General features: G+C 30.5%; 2 protein-coding genes across 3 annotated transcripts in view; one reads left to right on the plus strand and one right to left on the minus strand.

The window, feature by feature from the left end:
* Window positions 1-9,873, plus strand: part of LOC129216041 (DNA-directed RNA polymerase I subunit RPA12-like) — a 32,599-nt gene extending 22,726 nt beyond the window's left edge. Inside the window, exons 4-5 of the mRNA XM_054850187.1 lie at window positions 3,848-3,915; window positions 9,742-9,873. Of these exons, the coding sequence (XP_054706162.1) occupies window positions 3,848-3,872 (25 nt within the window). The 3' untranslated portion in view covers window positions 3,873-3,915; window positions 9,742-9,873. The remainder of the gene's footprint in view (window positions 1-3,847; window positions 3,916-9,741) is intronic.
* LOC129216040 (protein grainyhead-like) overlaps window positions 7,204-20,740 on the minus strand; it is a 117,973-nt gene continuing 104,436 nt past the window's right edge. The window contains exons 17-20 of one of the 2 annotated variants that reach the window (XM_054850185.1): window positions 19,529-19,599; window positions 18,310-18,395; window positions 16,351-16,415; window positions 7,204-9,780 (exon numbers count right to left, since the gene is read on the minus strand). In XM_054850185.1, coding sequence (XP_054706160.1) covers window positions 9,663-9,780; window positions 16,351-16,415; window positions 18,310-18,395; window positions 19,529-19,599 — 340 coding nt within the window. In that variant the 3' untranslated portion in view covers window positions 7,204-9,662. Of the gene's footprint in view, window positions 9,781-16,350; window positions 16,416-18,309; window positions 18,423-19,528; window positions 19,600-20,740 lie in introns of both variants that reach the window. The other variant, XM_054850184.1, reaches the window with a different exon arrangement.

Raw genomic sequence — 20,740 nt, forward strand, 5'->3', positions numbered from 1 at the left:
ATGGAGAAAATTCTCTTACCACACTCATAAAATTAAACCTACTTAAATGGAGAAGAAAGATATTTGTTCAATTTAGTTAATTTTCAAAGAATATCTTTATTTGAAAAAAACATAAATAGATAAGCTGTTTTTTGCTTACATTATTGAACACTTTTTGTGGGGTCTCTTTAAAATGTATGCTAGTAAAATAGAAATAAATAGTGTGTCAATATTAGTTACTTGCATATTTCTTTCTGTATTTGTCAGTAATTTATTGCTTTAATCAGTCTTGAATAAACATTCGACATGTTAGAAGTTGGAAAGAATTTCAAAGTATCTGTAAAAGGTTAACAGTATACTTTGAATTTTGCATATTTTTTTTTTTCAATCGGCCTCCAATTGCTACTTGAAAACATGTTCATGAAAAAGCAAGTCAGTTTTACTTAATATGATCATAAAAACGCTTTTTTTTCCCTTCAAATGTTAAAGTAAGTCTAGTTGAGCATTTTTTCTTGTGATTAAAAACTGATGACAAAATGGATGGTCTTATGCCAGAGTGAACCATCATCCATAATAATTTTTCAATGAGAAAATTCAAAGTTTGATTAACATAGAAAAATACATATATAACATAGGGTAAGTGCTCCAGTAGTCGGCTACAAGGACATAAAACTGCTTATAAATAGCATTTGTATAACTCAAAATCGGATATGATACATTCCCACATTCCTTTACCTATCCCAAGGGCGGATTCAGGGGAAGAGGGCCAAAGGGTCAGCTGACCCCCCTGTGATGAGAAAGTCTTTATTATTATTATTTTACATTTCCTTTACTTATTATTATTGTTGAAAGTCAATTTTTAGTCATGAAAAATTAATGTAGGTAATCAATGTTAATCCCTTTTTACTTAGTCTTGTTATACTTGTCTCTTGAAGTCTAATAACTGCAAATTGTATTACATATAATGTAACTTTGAAAAAATAGAGGTCCTAAACCTTGGTGGCTCTTGAGCTTTGGCCCAGTTGGCCCATGTGTTAGCCAGGACCCTTTTACAATACGAACTCCGAAATGCATGTCTGCAATGCTGTACTTATTTTAACTTTGTTGTACAAAATTGTAATGAAACAATGTTGTGCCTTAGTTGTTTTCATTGCAACGAAATTTTCTCGGCACATTAAATGTAAAAAATGTGTAATTTTATTTATTTGAACAATTTAAATAACTCAAATATCAACATCAAACTATGCAATATATAAATTGCTATGCATATTTTTCTTGATAACATTTTTTATTAGAATATATGTATAGGTTATTAAGATATTTTGAAGAAAGTTCAAATTATACTTTGTTTTTCTTCCACTTAACTGACCACTGAAATTTGACCCCCTTACAAAGCTTTCTGGATCCGTCCCTGACCTATCCCCAAGTATTATCCAATAACAGTGAAGTTATAAGTACTCTTTATTAAGTAGTAATGAGTCATTTTATTTCAAATGGTGTGCCCATCATCTTAGTTTGCAATTCTGCTTATTTTTTTTATTAAGAATTTCCTTTTTTACCTCTGTTTCAGATGTTTTTTTTTTTTTTTTTTTGAAGATGAGGCAATGCTCTAAATTTACTCATTTTTTTTTTACATAATATATTGAAGTGTCTTTTAGATGCTACTAAATTTTAATCATTGGTATCAGCGTATTTTTGTTACTAGAGTAACTTGAACTAAGGTAAAATTTCATTAGTTACTTCTTTTTATTTTGTAAGTTTAGCTAAACTAACCATTTCTTTCGTGTTTCATTTTCTCAAAAGCATGTTTATGAAGTACAGTCTGAAATGTACATTTTTTTAATTGAAATAAATGTTAGTTTTACTTGCTTTTGCATCATTTAATCGTTTATCTAATTCTTTGAATTCTCATAATTTCACATAAGGGTCAATCGATACAGTATAAACTACTCATTCATGTTCAAATATTTCTAAGTTATCAAATTAAAATAATTATTTTGAAAATTACAATATGTTTTTTCAGTATAATGTATTATATAGGGCACAATATACGTAATTTAGGAAGGTGCCATGACGATTTCACACTTTTTCTTTCTGTTTTAGTGTGTGAATTGACTAGCAAAAGTGCTTAATTTCAAAGACCTATATCTCTTTTACAAACCAAATACAAAAAACAATATGTATAACATGTATAGTACTTGAACGGAATATTCAATTGGCCAGGAATGTTTATTTTTAATTCCATCCCCTTTTGGTTTATATGGGTCTAAAAGTGTCATTTTCGTCATTTTTTCCGATTTTTGAGGGGCTGTAATCTATACAGGGTGCACAAATACACAGCAACAGTTATATATTCTTTTTAGCATGGTTCCAGTGATTCGTTTTTGTCGTATTTCATTTTGTGTTTCCTTCCCTACGTGAGTTATCCTGCTTCGAAATGAGTAAAATTTTTACATTTGGTCTTGAACTTTAACCTCTTGCCATTATTTTAATTATTAACTTACAGCTACGTAACTCAGCATGAAAGACTATCAACTTATGCACTTTTACATCAAAGTGTTAAATTAACTGTCATAAATGTAATTCAAATAGATATCGGTCAAAATGCAAAGATCTATTTTTGACTACGAAAATCACTTTTGATGACCTCTAAAAAATCAAAGGTCCAGTTGAGAGAAAAAATAAAAAGTGGTTTTAAACATATTTCATATGCAGATTTTAGGAATATGAATTTAAAAAAAATAATTAAAAATGGTCGAGCGCACCCATCCGTCGAACCTGTATAGATTGACCCATAAAACAAAAAAAAAAGCTATTTTTCTGAATTTTATTTTACGTTTGGAAATCAAAAACCAATTTCGAATTTCTTCAAGCAAATAGTAGAAACACAGCTCTCTATTCTTGTAAAATTTTAAAGTTATCTGAATTTTCCCTCATTTGAATTTTTGTGTATATGTGAAGGGGAAAATCATCATTTTACAAAATGTCACTAAGTTTAAAACTGATTTTGAAGACAAAGGAGTTAAAATACAACTTCAAACTAAGGTATTTCTTTTATGATACTTAGCACATTATTGAGTATTAATTGCATCAAAGCTAATGCATTCTTTAAAGATTGAGATTAAAAAATAAAATGCTTAATTATGAGAAAATTGAAATATTTTCAGTTTTTGAATCTCGGTTAAAAGTTAACTATAAATAACTTTGAAAATTTTACTGATATCAGATAAATTACCCTACTCCATAGATTGCAACAACATATAACTTTTATGTTTTCATTAAATAGTTAATAAGATACAAGCCTTCAAATGTGCAATATTTAGCATTTATGAGAATGCTATTCAATTTGACCAATTTTCAATCGCATGTAACTAGTCAAATAAAAAATTTTAAGCAAAAATATTTTAGATATTTTTACATAGGCATAAAAGGAACCTGTATACCAAATTTCATAAAAAATCTGTTACCATGCAGCCACCACTTTTTTTGCGAATTTTGCTTATTTCGTATGGAATGACCCAAATACAACACTCCGTGGTTTGTTATGCATTAATTACTCATCTTGAATTTAAATGTTGTAAAAAAAAATTTCTTGAAAAATTTCCATCTATGAAAGGTTTTTTGAAAAAATAATTTATATCAGTTTGTTGGTCTAAAAAGTTTGGGATATACAATGGCTGTGGTTTTAAATATCAATTAGCTACATTGATATTTAAAACCACAGATGATTTAATGTCTTTGAAAACAATATCCGTTTAAGAAGCAGCAGTGCTATAGCAAGACTATATTTTCTATTTTATGGTATTGTAGCATTAAATTTAATTACATCAGACGAAAGCAATGTTTAAAAATCTTTTTCTTATTTTAGGCATCAAGAACATGAATATTCTTAGCATTCTCATCGAGAAATGGTAACAAAGATGAATTAAAATTTTGGTAAGTGACTTTGTACTTTAATGGTTTATATAAATAACTAGTTGTACCCGCACAACTCTGCTTGTGTTATAAAATTTAATAAAAAACTCTTAGAGCAAGTGTAAATTTCCCTTTCCACTCCAAAATAAAAAGACAGATTCTGTTTTGTTAGTTAAAATGTGCACATATAATTTTGTCTAAGCTCCAAACATAGCACGTAAAGTAATTTAAAAAAAAAATCCTGATATAAAGATTACACCTATCGAAATTCTCTCTTTCAAAGAAAATAGTATCTAATTTGAATATGCTTAAAATCATTTAAAATCGCCGTAGAAAAGTGTTTAAAGTTTAAAAAAAATATGATAACTTTTAACTCTTCAATCCGAAAGATTCTGCCAATAAAAGAAGGAAAGAAAAAGAAATATTACTAAACTTAGGTTTATCGTCTCAAAATATTTATAAGCAGAACAAAGTAATCAATATAATAAACACTGTATTTGTACTTGCAAAAACATGATAATGATCACGTTACTCGCTGTCTACCATTTGCAAGCAGAGTAGGTTTTGACAAACATAAGACATTGGGCAATGTGGCCGGTTATGAGCAATCCTGATTGTTGAATCAGAATCAAGTGAAAATCTCCTAACCCAAAGAATAAATAATTTTGTTGAAATATTCAGTACTTAAAGAACAGAATGAAAATCTGTGCCTTTCCTGATAAAAAGGTATTTTATTGAAACATCTGTTACAGTTACGACGAAGGCAAATTATTACCGAAGAAAAAAATTTTGTCTACAAAATACTCACTCCAGTTGAATCAGCTGAAACTACACATATATTCCTACCAAAAAGAATTAGATTTTATGATAACGCGTATTTTATGTATGTCAAAACAAATTTTCACTGTGCCTCTAATTTCAGTGAAGGGCAATTCCACGAAAATGACAATTTTTACGAAAGAATTTTTTTTCATTAATTTATTGGAATGATTTTGTAAACCACATCACTCATGCCTCATTCCTTATGGGTTTTGGGCCTTCGTGGCTTTGTGGTAGAAACTTCGCTTCTAATGCCGATAAACGTGAGTTCGATAACCTCGGATGCTCTGAGTCGTGTATTTTCTTTCTTTACGCTGAATTTTTTTTTCTCATGTTTGTCTTATGTGTGAATAAATAAAAAAAGTCCAAAATCTTGAGGCAATGGCCCTCAATCCTTCCATAGTTATTAACTACGGACACGTAAACAACAACAGTAGTGTCATATAAGTTAAAGGCAACAATTTTTAACTTGATTAAAGGTATGGTCATTTTTATAGTAATGAATGGACTTTAAAAGCCACTCCACTTCAGTTGTTTCATCAAAACGCATAAACTTGAATGTCAAGCTAGTGAATGAAAAATTATTTAAATTAACAGTTTCTTATTGTTACTTCTCTATCACGAAAGTATTCGCCAGTCAAAAGATTGAATTAATAAAAAATTTCACAAAAATATCGTTTTGTTCTAAGAAGTCCAAAAATGTGTCATTTCATCACAAAGCAGAAAATAGCACAAACATTGAGGAAAAAAGAATAGAATTTTTTTTTTCTCTGTCTTTTTTCTTATTTTAACAATGAAGGGCAGAGAAAAAAAAAGTCAGCTGAAATGAAAACAATTTCACTGTAATCGCTTAAACCAAACCTTAAAAAAAAAAAAAAACTGTCTTTCCGTTACGCGTGGAATTGCTCTGAACTAAAAGGCATTATTTTCTCTATTGTAATTAAAATAGCAGGGCTGTGGACATTGCCGTACACTGTGAATCGCTGTAAAATAAAATCCCAACAAAACATAAATGTGAAAAGGAGTCAAGTTCAATCAAAGTGAGGCCCTGAGTAGACGGTGTCACCGATAAAATAGTTCAGATCTAAACGGGTACCAAGTTCCATAGCTGTTCCTCATAGAAGATGGATTGTCCCATGCTTTTCAATTCATTCAGAAAACAACTTTTTTATTTTCTTTGATTCCGGATTTTAAACTTGCGGCAAGTTTTGGTCGTCAATAAACAATTTCCAAAACATTTGACTACTCCAATTATACAGTAACTTGCCAAGTTTAAATGTGGGATCAAAGAAAGTAAAAAATTGTTTTCAAAAGGAATTGAAGAACACAGAGCAGTCCAATTTCCATGAGGAACTGCCATGGAACTTGTTATCCGTTGAGATCTGAACCCGGTGACAACGTCTACCCAGAATCTTATTTCGATCGAACTCTACTATTTTTCACATTGATATTTTGTTTGTATATCATTAAGTTTTGAAAGCTAAATCATAGTAATGTTCTTGAGAATTAAATGTAAAAGCGCGTACAAATACAACTTTCATCCCCCCTGCTTTTACGATGAACTGGTTTCTTTTCATTAGTAATTTCGAAGATATTTCGATGACTGGGGGTTTGGCGCTATCTACAATTATGGGCTATATTCGGTTGCTTCTGTCACTATGAGAATGGCCATGGCCGAAGTACATTAGCTCTTGTATCTATGGCTTCCACAATTTGGCGACAATTGGGAAAATTGCTAAGACTCCTAGTTTTTAAATTCTTCCCGCAATTTCTGCATTGTCCGGGGGGAATTATTATAACGTAGATCCTAAAATATGCAGAATCGGCAAAAACATTTCTCCATTGCTTATAATTCCGTGGCGCCAATTTTGTGGAACTTTAAGAAATTAAAATGAAGCGAAGCTAAAAGACATAACCATGGCAATTCAAAACAAAGCATCAGTAATTTGAATGGAGATTGGATTTATTCAATCTTTATTTTTAACGACTTGTAACTTTTTTTCCTTTTGGAGATAATTATTTTTGGACCATATAGGTTGTGATATTTCTGGAGTAAAAAATTTCACTTTTTCCAGTGGTGTCCAAAAAAAAAAAAAAAAAACTGTGGGACAATTACTTCACTTTTTATTGATAGATTTAATGAAGAAAGTAGTACCGAAATTTCAGCTAAGCCTAAAAAAGTTCGAGCTAAAAATGCAAATTACTCCTGCCGTAATTAAGTTAGAACATTGAAACAAATTGTTTAGAACGCGGAAAATTCTACCCTTTTCAACGATATATAATATTAATATTTGCAAGTAATTTTTCACTCCCATATTCGGGAAATCGTGAAATTTGGGCCTAAATTAGATAGAATAAAAAAGAACTATTTATGGGATGTTTTCGAATTTACAGCCTATGTCACTCAATAACAAGGCACCTTTCATACAGTGAAAGAATTTTTCAAATAGTTGCAATGGCTCCAGAGATTACCTCGAACATATAAACACACAAAAATTCGTCCTCTCTCTTTATAATATTGGTATAAATTAAAAATATAAATTGCACACTGTTAAAAAGTAAAAAAATGATTTTATTTACACTGATATTGAATATGAATTCATATCACTAATACTGTACATTTTTTGTTGTCCATATCCCAATATTTACACAAAACAGCCAAAATAAGAAACATTTACTTAAGCTGCCATTTCAAAAATGTCGATCCATAATAATGTTAAACATAACAATTATTACAGTCAGTTTGCTTACAAATATAATAAAAGACAAAGTTTGGAAGACTTGTTTTTAATGCTGAGAAATTTTACTATATTTTCATTCAATTAAAAATACCAAAATTCATGGTGATATTGCTAAATTAAATGTATGGCCTGAAGCATTTTGTCAACCAGACAAAAAGTTACCAAGGAGTCATCAATTCAATTTTTATACTGTTAATCACAACAATTTTGAAGTTTTTTTCATAGAAAAATTTTGCGGATTAAAAAATCTCATCACATCAGATTTTGTTTGGCAGTCAACGTTCAAAACTTCTTAATCTCGAAAAGTGAATGCTTAGAAATTCTGCCAACACAGATTTTCTTTCCAACATTAAATTTTCATTTGTTAAAACCTTAAACACAACAAGTATATTTTGCTTGCAAGTGGAACATGATGAAAGTGAACTTTTTATGTAATGGAATATTAGAGTTAGTTCATGTATGTTTGTAGAAATTCAAACATGATTGGGGTGAAAATTGATAAATGTTGTCAATCACTTTTTCGTATGAGAAACTTGTCCTTCTCAAAACTGGAATCTCGTAGCATGAATGAAAATTTTGATTCTAGCTCCTTTCAAATCATTCATAAATATGTTTAAAATTTAATAAAAAATAGTTCACAAGCTCATTATGTCAAAAAATAAGAAGTACAATGACAAATAAAACTTCATTAAAAAAACAATCTGCAAGAGCTGTGCACTGCAGCTAGTATGTTTTGATTTCATAAAATTGCACATAACATAACTAAAACATGGCTTTGAGCACATTTTACTTTTTTTTTTTTTTTCAAAAAGTAATTTCATAATGTTTGAATTAAAAAATGGAATGTGTCTGGAATGTACATGAAATAACTTTCAGAGAAAGCATTTGTTGAAAAATAACATATGTCCAAATACTTTTTTTAACATAGAAGAATAGAGTTCACATATTTGTAAAAATGAAAAAAAGTTACAATATGAATATTTCAAAAAAAAAAAAAAAAAGGTACATCAAATATGTACTAAAAGAAGAATATTGATTAATGTAAAATGTTTTGGCACAAATCATCATTTCCCAGCTGTTTATATTTTAATATGAGAAACTGATTGAACTGCAGCATCAAACTTATATTAATAATTGAAAATTATAATTACTACTGTGATTGAAAAGGTAACTAAAATGATGCATTGACAGCAGTAAAATATCCAGTACTTGAAAAGTTATCATTCATATAAAGACACAGTTCTCTTTAGGGATTTTCTACCGTAGCAGATTTTAATGTCGAGTCATGGTTTAGTTTTAGTTTCTTTTCAGTTTACTTTTAATGAAACAAAAATGTGGTTTCCTACATTGAAAGTAAATTGCATGCTGCTGTTTTAATGTACCCAAGAACTGTATTCATACTTAATGCAACTATCCTTTAATGATAACTACCGTGTTCTATTCTGTATTTATAACAATTGTTATTTAGCTATTTATTTTCGCTTTACTTTTTTCATATGAGTCCCTTAAAACGAGTAGGATGTGTTGTGTACATATACTTGCATTTTTAAAATACAATTTGATATAAAAAATCATCTGGCCTTTCCCACAAGTTCTGATTAATCATTGAAAAAATAATTCTTAGTTAATGCTAGACATGTTTTAAAAACAATTAGTTATCCAGCTAATTGATGTGGAATAAATATTATAGATTCTTTTTATACCTTTATAGCTGTCAACTACATCAAATTGGATCCATTTTCAAATATCTATATATATTTTTTGACTGCTACTATTAAAATTTTTACTATGTAAATTTCCACAAAATATAAATATAAAAATGAAGTATATTTTTAAAAAAAACTGATAGTTTTGTAGGAATAACATATTTGATGCTGCAGATTTAGGCAAATGAAGAGAATATATGTTTAAATAATATCGACATATAATCACACTTACAAAAACAAATTTGTAAAAAGTAAGAAGTTAAATTACCTTACCCAAAGCATAAATTATACAAGAAAATAAAATTTAATATTTGCCCAATATATGCTTTGTATTACAAACCATTATATGAATGATTCCCAACAAGTATAAAAATGATTCTAAAAGGGGTAAAAAAAAATTGCTGAATATCAGCAATAATATTTTCAGTTCTTCAAAGTAGCTTTAAATACTGAATGATGGCAAAATATATGTATAATTTGTGTTGCGAAATATTGCGTCATGCTAAAGTTCAACCAGCGTGATGTCATATTTATTATCTTCTGTTTTGATCATGTCTAAAATAAATGTATCTTCATTGCAGTAAAGCCGGACTATGTCATCATCCATCACTACGGTGATTCTGAAAAAGAAAAAGTAGGTATTGTAAAAATCTCGAAAAAAATTATCCATGTGCAAAACAATTTCAATGAACTTGATCAAACTGTTACTTGACAATGAATGAATTTTGTGTTTTCTATTTATTATAAAAGCGACATATCTTTTCAAATAAATTTTTTATTTAAGATGTTTATTGATCCCATCTTTATTTTCACTTGAGGTAAGTCAAAATGTCTTAGTCTTGAGTTGCTAGATCAAGATCCCGCTAGGCTTTTACCTACCCTCATCAAATTTCCAAAAATTGCTGAATAGATGAAAGGTGAGCATTGTACATTAAACGTGAAAGTCTGAATTTCTACTTTTTCATGTGAACTAATCAGGGTTACCAGAGGTTGAAAGGTGCCTAAAAATGAGTAATTTACCCTCATCGAGTTTCCGAAAATCGTTCTTATAAATGAAGAGTAAAAGCTGCAAACAAGACGCTAAAGTAATCTTGTGAACCTTTTTACGGTCCCTGAGCACAGTTGCCAAAGGCTAAAAATTACCCAAAAAGGAGTAATTTACCTTCATTGTTGTTTGAAGTTTAAATATTGAAACTTCAAATAGCGGCAACCCTATGATTGGACCACTTTTGCTTAAGCAATCCTATATCACTATTTCTGCAATATTTTTACCTATATTTTTTTATATAGCTTATATGGAAACTATGATGGTAAATTAATCATTTTTAGGCACTTTTTAGCCCCTGGCAACCCTAACTAGCGACCAGAGGAAGGTAGGCAACCTTTCTTTCAAGTTTTCTTTACAGTTTTTACTCTTCATTTATGATTGCAATTTTTGGAAACTCTATGATTAATAGAGTAAATTGTTCATTTTTGGGCACTTTTTAGCCTCTGGTAATCTTGATTAGTTCACACGCAATAGGTAGACCGTTTTGTTTACAACTTTTACTCTTTACTTACGATAAGTAGTGATGTGGATCGGGTAAATACCCAGGGGATAGGTAAATATTTTTTAAATTGGGTATTTTACAAAAAAAATGCAAAAAGTGAGTCGGAATGTCATAATTGGACAAGTATAAGCAATTCAATGAACTTCATGATTTCAAAATCACAATCTAGGTTAGTCATATCCAAAATGAAAAAAAAAAGGAAGCATGAGGGAGGCTTGGAAGAATTTACTGAGAAGTTATTAAGACTATGATGTTATTTATTTATTTATTTTATGGCTGTTTAGGTGATAATGTGGCAAATATAAAAACAGTTTTCACATTAATGAGCAAAAAAAAAATATTTTCTCTTGCCTTGCTCATTTGCTCCGTGGTACTTCATGATGAAAATTTATTCGAACTATTTTTAATACATGCAATTAGTGATGTCGGGTGGGAAGGAATATTTTTTCCGGTATTTATCCAAAGGCAGGGTAAATCCCTAGTAATTACGCATTTTGCCAAAAAAAAACTTTCAGTGGTATCAAAATGTGATGATTTTCTTTTTAAAACATAAACTGTAAAATGAAAGATTAAAAATATAAAAATTTATATATTATAATTTCTTTAATTAAAAGCATAATGAAATCTTATCGAAAAAAAACTGTCAATTTAGAGTGAACTATTCTAAAACTTAAATAGGATGGCAGTATAATTTAATATTTTATGGGGTAAAGCAAAGGGATTTAAGTTTAATATTGTCACATAGATGGCACTAGCACAACTTTTCATCTTTGATTTTTCATAATATCATGCTACTAGTTAGTTTTGGCTTTGAGTTGTAATCAGTTTCTCCAAAGCCTCCTAAATACTAAATGCCTGTCACATTTGCTTTAAAAGTGATCCTCCGCTGGTACACAAACGTTACTACCTGACGGCAATACATGGATGGTGTTGCTATGATGAGAAATCCAAACAATTCAAATCAAATCGTTAATTTTAAAATTTAAATTTAGAAGTTAACCAATTGTTTTCTCCACTTTTGATTTTTAATGCTTTCGAACTTTGATAGTTGGCGGTAGCCAGAAGACCGAAATTATGCTTACTGGGATCATTTTGCTCTATGTTAAAAGGGAGAACGCGTTAGGCATTTAGTTTTTAGGAGGCGTTAGTTCGGCACTCACTTTGTATTTGTACTGGTAAAACTTTAAATTTTGCTTTGAAAAATGAAAAACAAAAAAAATAGGGACATTGATTAAGCATATCCAACACATTTAATGTGAATATCATATTAGATTGTTAAGTTGTTTCACACAATAATTCTTTCAATATGTGATCAAAATACAATTTTTGGGCAAAAATTTATTATTTTGTATATGGTTGGCTATATATATATACATAGTGGAATACAAACAGGAAAGTATTTTAGTTGAATAGAAATTTTTTAAATAAATATCCGGGTAAATACCCATTTTGGATATTTACCTGGGTATATACCCCTAAAAATAAATACCCAGTTATTTTACATCACTAATGATAAGACTATTTGGAAACTCAGTGAGGGTAAATTACTCATTTTTGAGCACTTTGCCTCTGGCAACCCTGCTTAAGAACTGGAAAAAGGTAGACAGCTTTTCCAGTAGGTTAGTTAAACACTAAAGGTAGGTACACTTTCGAGTTTTATTTACAACTTTTACTCTTCATTTATGTATGACAATTTCTGTAAACTCTGTGTGAGGGGTAAATTGTATCTCTCTTTAGGCACCTTTTAGCCACTGACAACCCCGATCAGGGACTTCTTTTATTTTTCATTTATAACAACAATTTTTCAAAACTCTGAGGGTAAATTACTCATTTTTAGGCACTGTTCAACCCCTAGTAACAATAATTAGTTCACGTGAAAGAGATAAGAGTTAGAAATTTTTACTTTCTCGTTTTATTTACAACTCTTCATTCATGGTAACAATTTATGAAAACTAGATGAGGGTAGTTCAAGACTATCGGGATCTTAGACTATATGGTCACCAGAAGTGGTGGATCTAGAACTCGAGCAAGGGGGGGGGGGTAACTATGGTCCAAGTGGAGAGTCACTGTTTCAGAGGATCTTTTTTGTTGCTTTTGCGGGTACTCTTAATCTCGGGGGACATCACTCTTAGGGGGACAGACACCCTGTTTAAACAATATGAAATTTTCTCTACAAGGGGTCCCTCTCCCGAAAAATTTAGAACTTTAAATACAGTAATTTACTTGAAATAAACTTATATAGTATACTAAAGAATATAAATAATTTCGCAAACATTTTAAAGGTCTGAAAACACTAGATGCACCTCAGTTGGATATAAGGCTACAAATTACCACTCCATGGCAGAGCTAAGATGGAATTGCAAGCAAACACACACCGAAAAGGTCAGTTACAGCATCCAGAGCTTGCAGCTGCACTCTAGCTATTAAAACCATGCTCAGGGAAAAACCTCATATAAATTTATGTAGATTATCACACTGGTAGATAAAAATATATTCGCATATAAAGAAAGAGGTGTGAAAACATGGTATGGCTCCCTATCGAAAAGGTGAAGATAAAAGTTAGGGTATAAACATTATACCCCAGTTTTTGCTAGAGAAAGGTAGTAAAAAGAAGCAGATGCGTAAAGGGGGTCAGAACCCTTCTGTAGAATTGGAAAAATTGATGTCAAAAACACTATTTTCTTAGTTTTGGTGGTAAAGTTAGGTGAGATGAGGTTGAGGTTCCATCCCAAGTATTTTTTCTTACTATAGTCAATTTCAAGCTTTCTTTAGCGATATTAAGGGATCGAATGCTCTTTCCAGAAATTTGCACAAATAAAAGGTTGAAAACGCAATTTTATGCTATCTGTGATAATGTTGAGGTGATGGGGAATGTTCAGGGGTTCACTCTGAAAGTTTTTCACTGTAGAACTTGGGAAACGTGATTAAAGGTTATCTTTGTGGACGTTAGGAGAGGAATTCTTTGGTGATTTATTTTGAAAATTTTTCAAAATTAGAGTCTTTTAAGAAGGAGTTTTACGCAATTTCTAGTGAATTTACGTTACTAGGCAGGCTCTCCTCCGGAAGTTTTTTGACATTGAAAACTGAAATTTAAGCTATAACTGGTGATGTTTGGGAAATGAAGAGGGCTTATAGGCCCTCTTTGGAAAAGTTTTGTCAATGAAGGCTGAAAAATGCAATTTTAGTCTATGTTTAGTTAAGTTTAGGAAATGGGAAGTTTTGGAGGCTCGCTATGAAAATATTTTAACTACTAAGTCTTCAAAAGGCTGTCCTTGGTGGTCTTGCGTTTGGGAAATGAAAAAGTTCACAGGCTGTCTCTAGAAGTTTTTTGACCCTAAAGTTTGAAAAAACTAAACTGTACGCCTTCTTTGTCAATGTTATGGGGATCTCCTAACGTCATAAAAGTGATGTCAGGTCTTTATTCCGGAATGTTTTTAAACTGAGGTCCTAAAGATGTGACTTAAGGTTTAAGTTTGGGAAAGTTAGAGGAAAGAGGACCCCCTGCCTTCTCTTGACTCAATCGGCCTCCTTTCCTCCCGAAATCTCTTTCAAAAAGTCATTTTTAGGTTGTATGTGAAGAAGAAAGGTCCGAGGAATTTTTCTGAAACGAAATTTAAAGCTATGTGTGCTAATACTAGAGGGAGGCGGTCAGGGGGGGAACCCCCTGGAAATTTATCAAAGTTGAAATTTTAGAAGCTCAATTTTCGACTGCGTTTAAAGACGTTAAGCGTATAGAGAAGAATTTAGGTATCTTCTTCGGCTAAGTAAGACAATTTATTCCATCTTTTATAGTAACTTGCTCTCTTGGATGAAGCTAGAAGGTACGTTAGGGTTCGGGGGTTGTCTTCTGAATTTTTTTTTGATATTGAAGTTCTGAAAACACAATTTTGATTTATATTTTGATGGAATGGGTTGTCTCCAAAGGAAACATTTCAAGCTTGAAAATGTATCTTTTTTTAGTCACATTAAAGGAACAGAGAGTGCTGAGGACTTTCCCTGTAAAATTTCGACATTTAAGCTCGAAAAGCAATACTAAGCTTTTTGTGTTGTATTGTTAGGGGAAGGAGATTCGAGAGCTCTTCTCCGTGCTAAAAACATTTTAAAGCACACTTAGGCAACGATAAATATAGAGAGGAGAATTTTCACACCAGAAGTAGTTTGAAATTGAAACGCCAAAATAAAATTTCATTCTATGTTTGTCCAAAAGAGGGTTGAAAATTATGTAACTTGGAAAAAAGCTAGAAATTTTTTTTCCCGAAATATTCGAAAATAGTGTACTGAAAATGCAATTTTAAATAATCTTTGATGACATTAGGGGGAAGCAGGGGCTCACCCAACAAAATTTTCCGAAATTAGAGGCCTAAAAACGTTTTATCCTCTCTTTGTAAAAGTATTGCAGTATTTAAAACCTTTAAAAATTCTGTTGTATCCAGTACAAGTTCTGACCTCATGGGGGGGGGGGGCTATAGCCCTGTTAGCCTGAGAACAAAGTCAAATATATGACTGTGTTAATTGTTATCTAATAACTTCAGATTAAAAAACCATGATAGAATCAGGACGAAGCTATTTCCTCCAAGCCTTTCCATGCTATGTTTTGACCGAATGGGAGAAGGAGCTACAGTTCCTTTAGCCCCCACCCCGCAACCCACCATTAATACACCACAGTTTATTTAAATATAATGCATATTTAAATTCGCAAAAGTATTGAAATCTTTGAAATTTTTGTTTTGTTTAGAATTACTTTTGACCTCATGGTGGAAGGGGGATGTAGCCCCCTGAACCTGGGAATGAAGTTAAATATATATGGCTGGTTTTAATTTGAAAGTAATAACTTTCAGATTGGAAAAAAAAAAATGTAGAACGAAACTATTTTCTCCAAGCCTTTCCATTCCATATCACAATTTAATCTATTTTAAGTTTTGACCAAATGGGAGAATGGGAGGGGTTACAGTCTCCTAGCTCCCCCCTTCTATTAATATGCCACTATATATAGTAGTTATATTTAAATATAATGTAATTTTTAAATTCACAAATGTATTTCAGCCCCCTTAGCCCCCCCCCCCCCCCCTCGAATCCGCCACTGGTCACCAAGTGGTTCTCTGTCATTATGTCACCTACATACAATGTTTCATGATCATTTGTGAATGGGAGTGAATTTTTTTTTAAACATACTGAAAAGGTTGCAACTTAATCAAATACATGTAGGCAGGGGCAAAATTGTAAACGAGAGTTTCTCATTTTGAACTCAGCTGCAGATACAACTTTTGCACTTAACACGGCAGCTCTCTGTTTCTGGAGAAAACACTCCCCCCCCCCCCCCTCGATAAAAAATCTTAGCAAACTTTCTGTTTAAGGAACTTTTTAAACAATATTTACCATAAAGAACATATGTGATTGCTAATTATGTTAGTACCACACAGTATTAGTTATGTACCATGCTTTTTGTTTTAGTAATGAAGTTTCAACTCTTGTATTAATAAAAAATAATTCATTATATGTACTTTAAAATAATGGAAAACAAGATAAATTGGCAAAAGAAATGTAGATTTGAATTATGCAATTGCATAGTGGTATATTTTATGCATGCACATGTTTTGTCGATAAATATACAATTTAAATTTCATGTAATGAAAAACTTACCCTTTTTTACACCTTTTATAAAAGTTTCTTATTAAATCCGAACCAATATTGTACTTATTTTCAAGCTGAAAAATAAGTTTAAGCACTTATTTATTATGCAATAAGTATTTTACCAACAACAAATACTTAGTTTACACATTGCATTGAAATGCAATTACAACAAGTACCAATATAACAAAGTATTTATTTCTGCAAAAAATAACTTTTCATTCCCTATTTCATTTCCATACATCGCTTGCATTCCATTTCAATGAAATTGTTGTTACAACAAACAAAATTTGTTGTTTTAGCGGGATTTCACTGTATGTTCTTCTTCTTACTGGTATTTTTGTTATAATTTTAAGTGCTGAAAATTTTTCAGAAAAAATACAGATGTTTTCTTTATTTGCTTCTTGATCTATTTTCCTGGCACAATTTTACCAAGTACTTAAGGACACATGTCCTTCCAAGCATGCTTATAACAAATTCTTTAAAAAATATTTCTAAAAAACAGTAGGAAAAGATGCAAAAAAACGAGTAGTTTCTTATAACATGCAATGGAATATATTCCTAACTAGAGAATCAGTGCATTCATCTTAACGTGGTTCATTATATAATTATATTATGTAAGACACATCATTACATGGAGGGTCAAATTTGTAAATCAAATGCTAGTAACCGTTTTGTGACTTTAAAAGCCTTGTAAACATAACACTTTCATAATTTCATTACTTTATTAACCCCTTCCCACTTGCTCCTGTCAAGATCATAAGCTGAGGTTTTGTCTCCTATTTCTCATGCTCGTGATTTTCTCGGGCTAATGTGTACAAAATTCAAACTAAAAATGATTCCAAAAATCAAAAATAAATACTTCTATAGTACAATATAACCCTATTTGAACGATTGTCAAAGGACTGGAAATAATTATCGTTAATTCAAGAATATTGTTAAATGAAGAAGCTTATATATTCAATGTAGTTAAATCCGGACCAGTGAAATATGCTATTAAATTGAGGAAATTGTTTAATTGGGTTTCATTAAATCAAAGTTTTACTGTATAAACATTTTTTTAAATATAATTTTCATTAATAAAAATCACTTTTAGGAGTTTTCTTTAAAATTATAAGAATGTTAAAAGGTTAAATTTCAAAACTGAAACCAGAAAGCTTTTTTCTTAACTTGGAGTGGAGGAAAAGATTACTTGAAATTATTTTATAATATTTTAAAGCCTAGGATTTTCACATATCACCATTTTTTTTCTTTTTTTTTTAATCACCAAAGTACTCTGGGGATATTAATGATATAATTCTTATTGTTTTAAATCTTTTAAAAAATTATTTACATCGTTTGTTTGAAAATAAATCCTGATATAAAAATGGGAGGGGAGGTAGGGAAGATGTAATGTATTTTGAAAGATGTACATTAATGATTAATAAATTTCAATCAACTATACACATGCTATCCATCATCATGAAGGGAGTTTGTATGAAGCAATTTAGCAATATGGAAGACTGAGTATAATAATATTCGAGTTTGAGTATAAATAAAAATTATAATTTATGCTCCAATGCAATTTTAAACTCAGAGTGGCAATATGTTAAATGTTTTAGTTGATTTTAATAAAAACAATTTTGATTGATCATATAGATTTCTCAAGAAATGTGTTCTGAAAAAAAAAAGTTTGATTAATGCCCTCTGACACAATATCTTTAGTTTGGATCAGTAATGGCTAGATAAGGACTCTAGTCAAGTTCTACAATATTTTGAAGTTTGACAGCATTAAACTGAGAAATGGCTGTATATTTAAAAAATTATTTTTTCATATTGTATGTATTTTTTAAGTAGGCTAATTGTACATATTCAAAATGCATAAAGAAGTCCAAGTTTCATGAGTATTGCTCGCATAACTATGCTCTTATGACAAATTCAAAAGCTCAAATGCTTACGAAATTAGTAGCAGACATTGTAAGGAATACTTACTGCCTTGGCAAGACCTGCTAGCGATGGCGGCATCAAGTGTAGAGGATGGAAGATTTCTTCATCGGCCCTCTTCACATAAAGCAGCACTGGATCCCAATACGAGACTGTTAGTTCTAAGTGTCAGAAGTTACCATTCAACATGCAACGAACTACTAAACACATATAATGCAACCTAAATCTAGACCAGTTATTCATTATGGCTTATATTTTATGAAGCCTTGCCCCTTAATTTGCAAATTACTGATTTATATCGTTAAGAGCTTAAATTATAAATCACTAGTTATAATTAATCAATCTTTTTTTTTTGTAGGAGGAAAATATTAATTACTTTTCATTTGTGTAACAAATATTTTCTCCTCGAGGGAGGAAGTATCCTAAGTGGTATATAGGTATTGAAATACTAGGATTGGCAATTTCCCTTAAAATGAAGGATTCCAAGAAAGGGGTTAACTCTCCTTCCTAGTCACCACCTGGGGAGAGGGGGGGTCATGGCACAGACTGTGCCATTGAAGTTTTGAGGGTTTTTCTCATTTTTTAAGGGGGGGGGGCTCATGTTTTTTTTTTTTTTTTTTTTTTTGAGGAGGGTCTTTACGATCCTTAGGGGATGCGCCCTTGCGATTTTTTGCAATTTTGATAGCAAAAGTTTGAAAACTTAAGAGTTCTAAATTAAGGAAAGAATGACTTTAAAAATGTGTTTAGTAGTTGGTACATTTATACTATAAAATTTAATTTGTAATTTTAAAATTTTGCTGCACAAGAACATAACTTGAGGAATAAATCACATTGTTAGATAAACATCAAAAGATACATTAAACTGATTATCTGGTCTGAAGTATCTAATAGAGATTTTTTAAGTGACCTTCTGTTTCAAAAAATAATAAAGCAAGTTGCCTAAATAACTAAATGTAACATTTCACAGATAATTATAGATTAACTAATGTGCAACAATAGTTTTATTTAACTATATTACAGTGTTTCTCCAAACTTTCCAACTGTTAATTCAATAGCACAACATTATTTTAAATAACAGAATGAAAAAAAAATGTAATGCATTATTCTGCTTGATTATCATTGATTTTATTAATAATTGCTTAAAAATAATAATAGTCAGTAACAAGATCTATACAGAAATAAGCTTCCAAAATAAAATTAATCATATTATTAATGTGTAATACGATTTCATGTACATTTTAAAAATTTCGAAGCAGAACATACATACCTCTATCAGCAGGGGCAAGTTTGAATTTCTTCATGGGAGGAGTTACAGGAATGTCAAGCGATTTCACTTCCCTTAAAAAGAAAATTTTAAAGATAAGCTCCAATGAAAATACTTTTCGTTTCTTTTTTAAATTTATTTGTTTTTATTAAATGCATACAATTAATTCAATTTCCTTAATTTTTAATCAATTCTTTCTTTTTTTTTTTTTTTTGCTTGGAGAAGAAATTAACATAAAAACTGCATTCTAATCAGTGAAATTTTATTTGACACCTGAAAATAGGTTAATATTGAAAGCACTGCATAAATAACCCTTTTGAAAATTATCTTAGTTCTCTAAGTGTTTTAAAAGTTTGATTTTCTCTTTGTAACTTATCAGTAATACCTATATGGCTGATAAACTAGCACATTCAAACAATTTTTTTTTTAAAGTTAGTTCTTAATTCTGTACCTAAGAGAGAGAAGAATGTAAGTCACATTATGGTAATTTTACAGGAGAGCTTTTTGGTAATTTTACAGGCTTTTTCCTGGCGCATGCAAAGGATGGGACGAGCTCTCTTTTAACCCTGGTAAAAAATTGAAAAGGATTACTTTTTTTAAAGAATTACATTCACATGACTTGATATGGAATAGGCCTCTACATACAAAACACTAATAAATAAACAAAAAGTCGCAATTTTTAACTTGCTTCAATCTGACTCTGAGGTACAGAATTTTACTTTCATTTTAAGCAAGCAGTACTTAAAAGCTTCTATAATTCATACTTAGACTACCTAAGATGTTTAAAATACATTCTATATGTTGAATTCTATAATGATATATTGCATTTTCATGTTAATAAGGTGTACTTAATCTTTGAAGTATGATTTAAAAGAATGAATGTAACAATAAGCTCTGTTGAATTGACTTTTTAAGAGTCAGTCATCTGAACCTTAGCTTTTGTCATTAAAAGAAACACCAGATTTAAGACAAATTTCCAGGCCCAAAAATGCTCCTTAGAGACCAAATATATATATATCATTTTAAATACATTATAATTAGAAATATAGAGAGGAGTCAAAAAAAAAAAAAAAAAAAATACTATTTCATGGTTTTAACGAAATCCAGGAAAAAAGTTTCCGCACAATTCCCTAATGTTCCCTGATTTAGTTCTGAAAAATTCTCTGATTTTACAATCATGGCTATTGAACATATCTTTAAAATAGAATCACATTA

This window comes from Uloborus diversus, chromosome 2 (genome assembly GCF_026930045.1).
Source record: "Uloborus diversus isolate 005 chromosome 2, Udiv.v.3.1, whole genome shotgun sequence".
Classification (NCBI taxonomy): Eukaryota; Metazoa; Arthropoda; class Arachnida; order Araneae; family Uloboridae; genus Uloborus; species Uloborus diversus.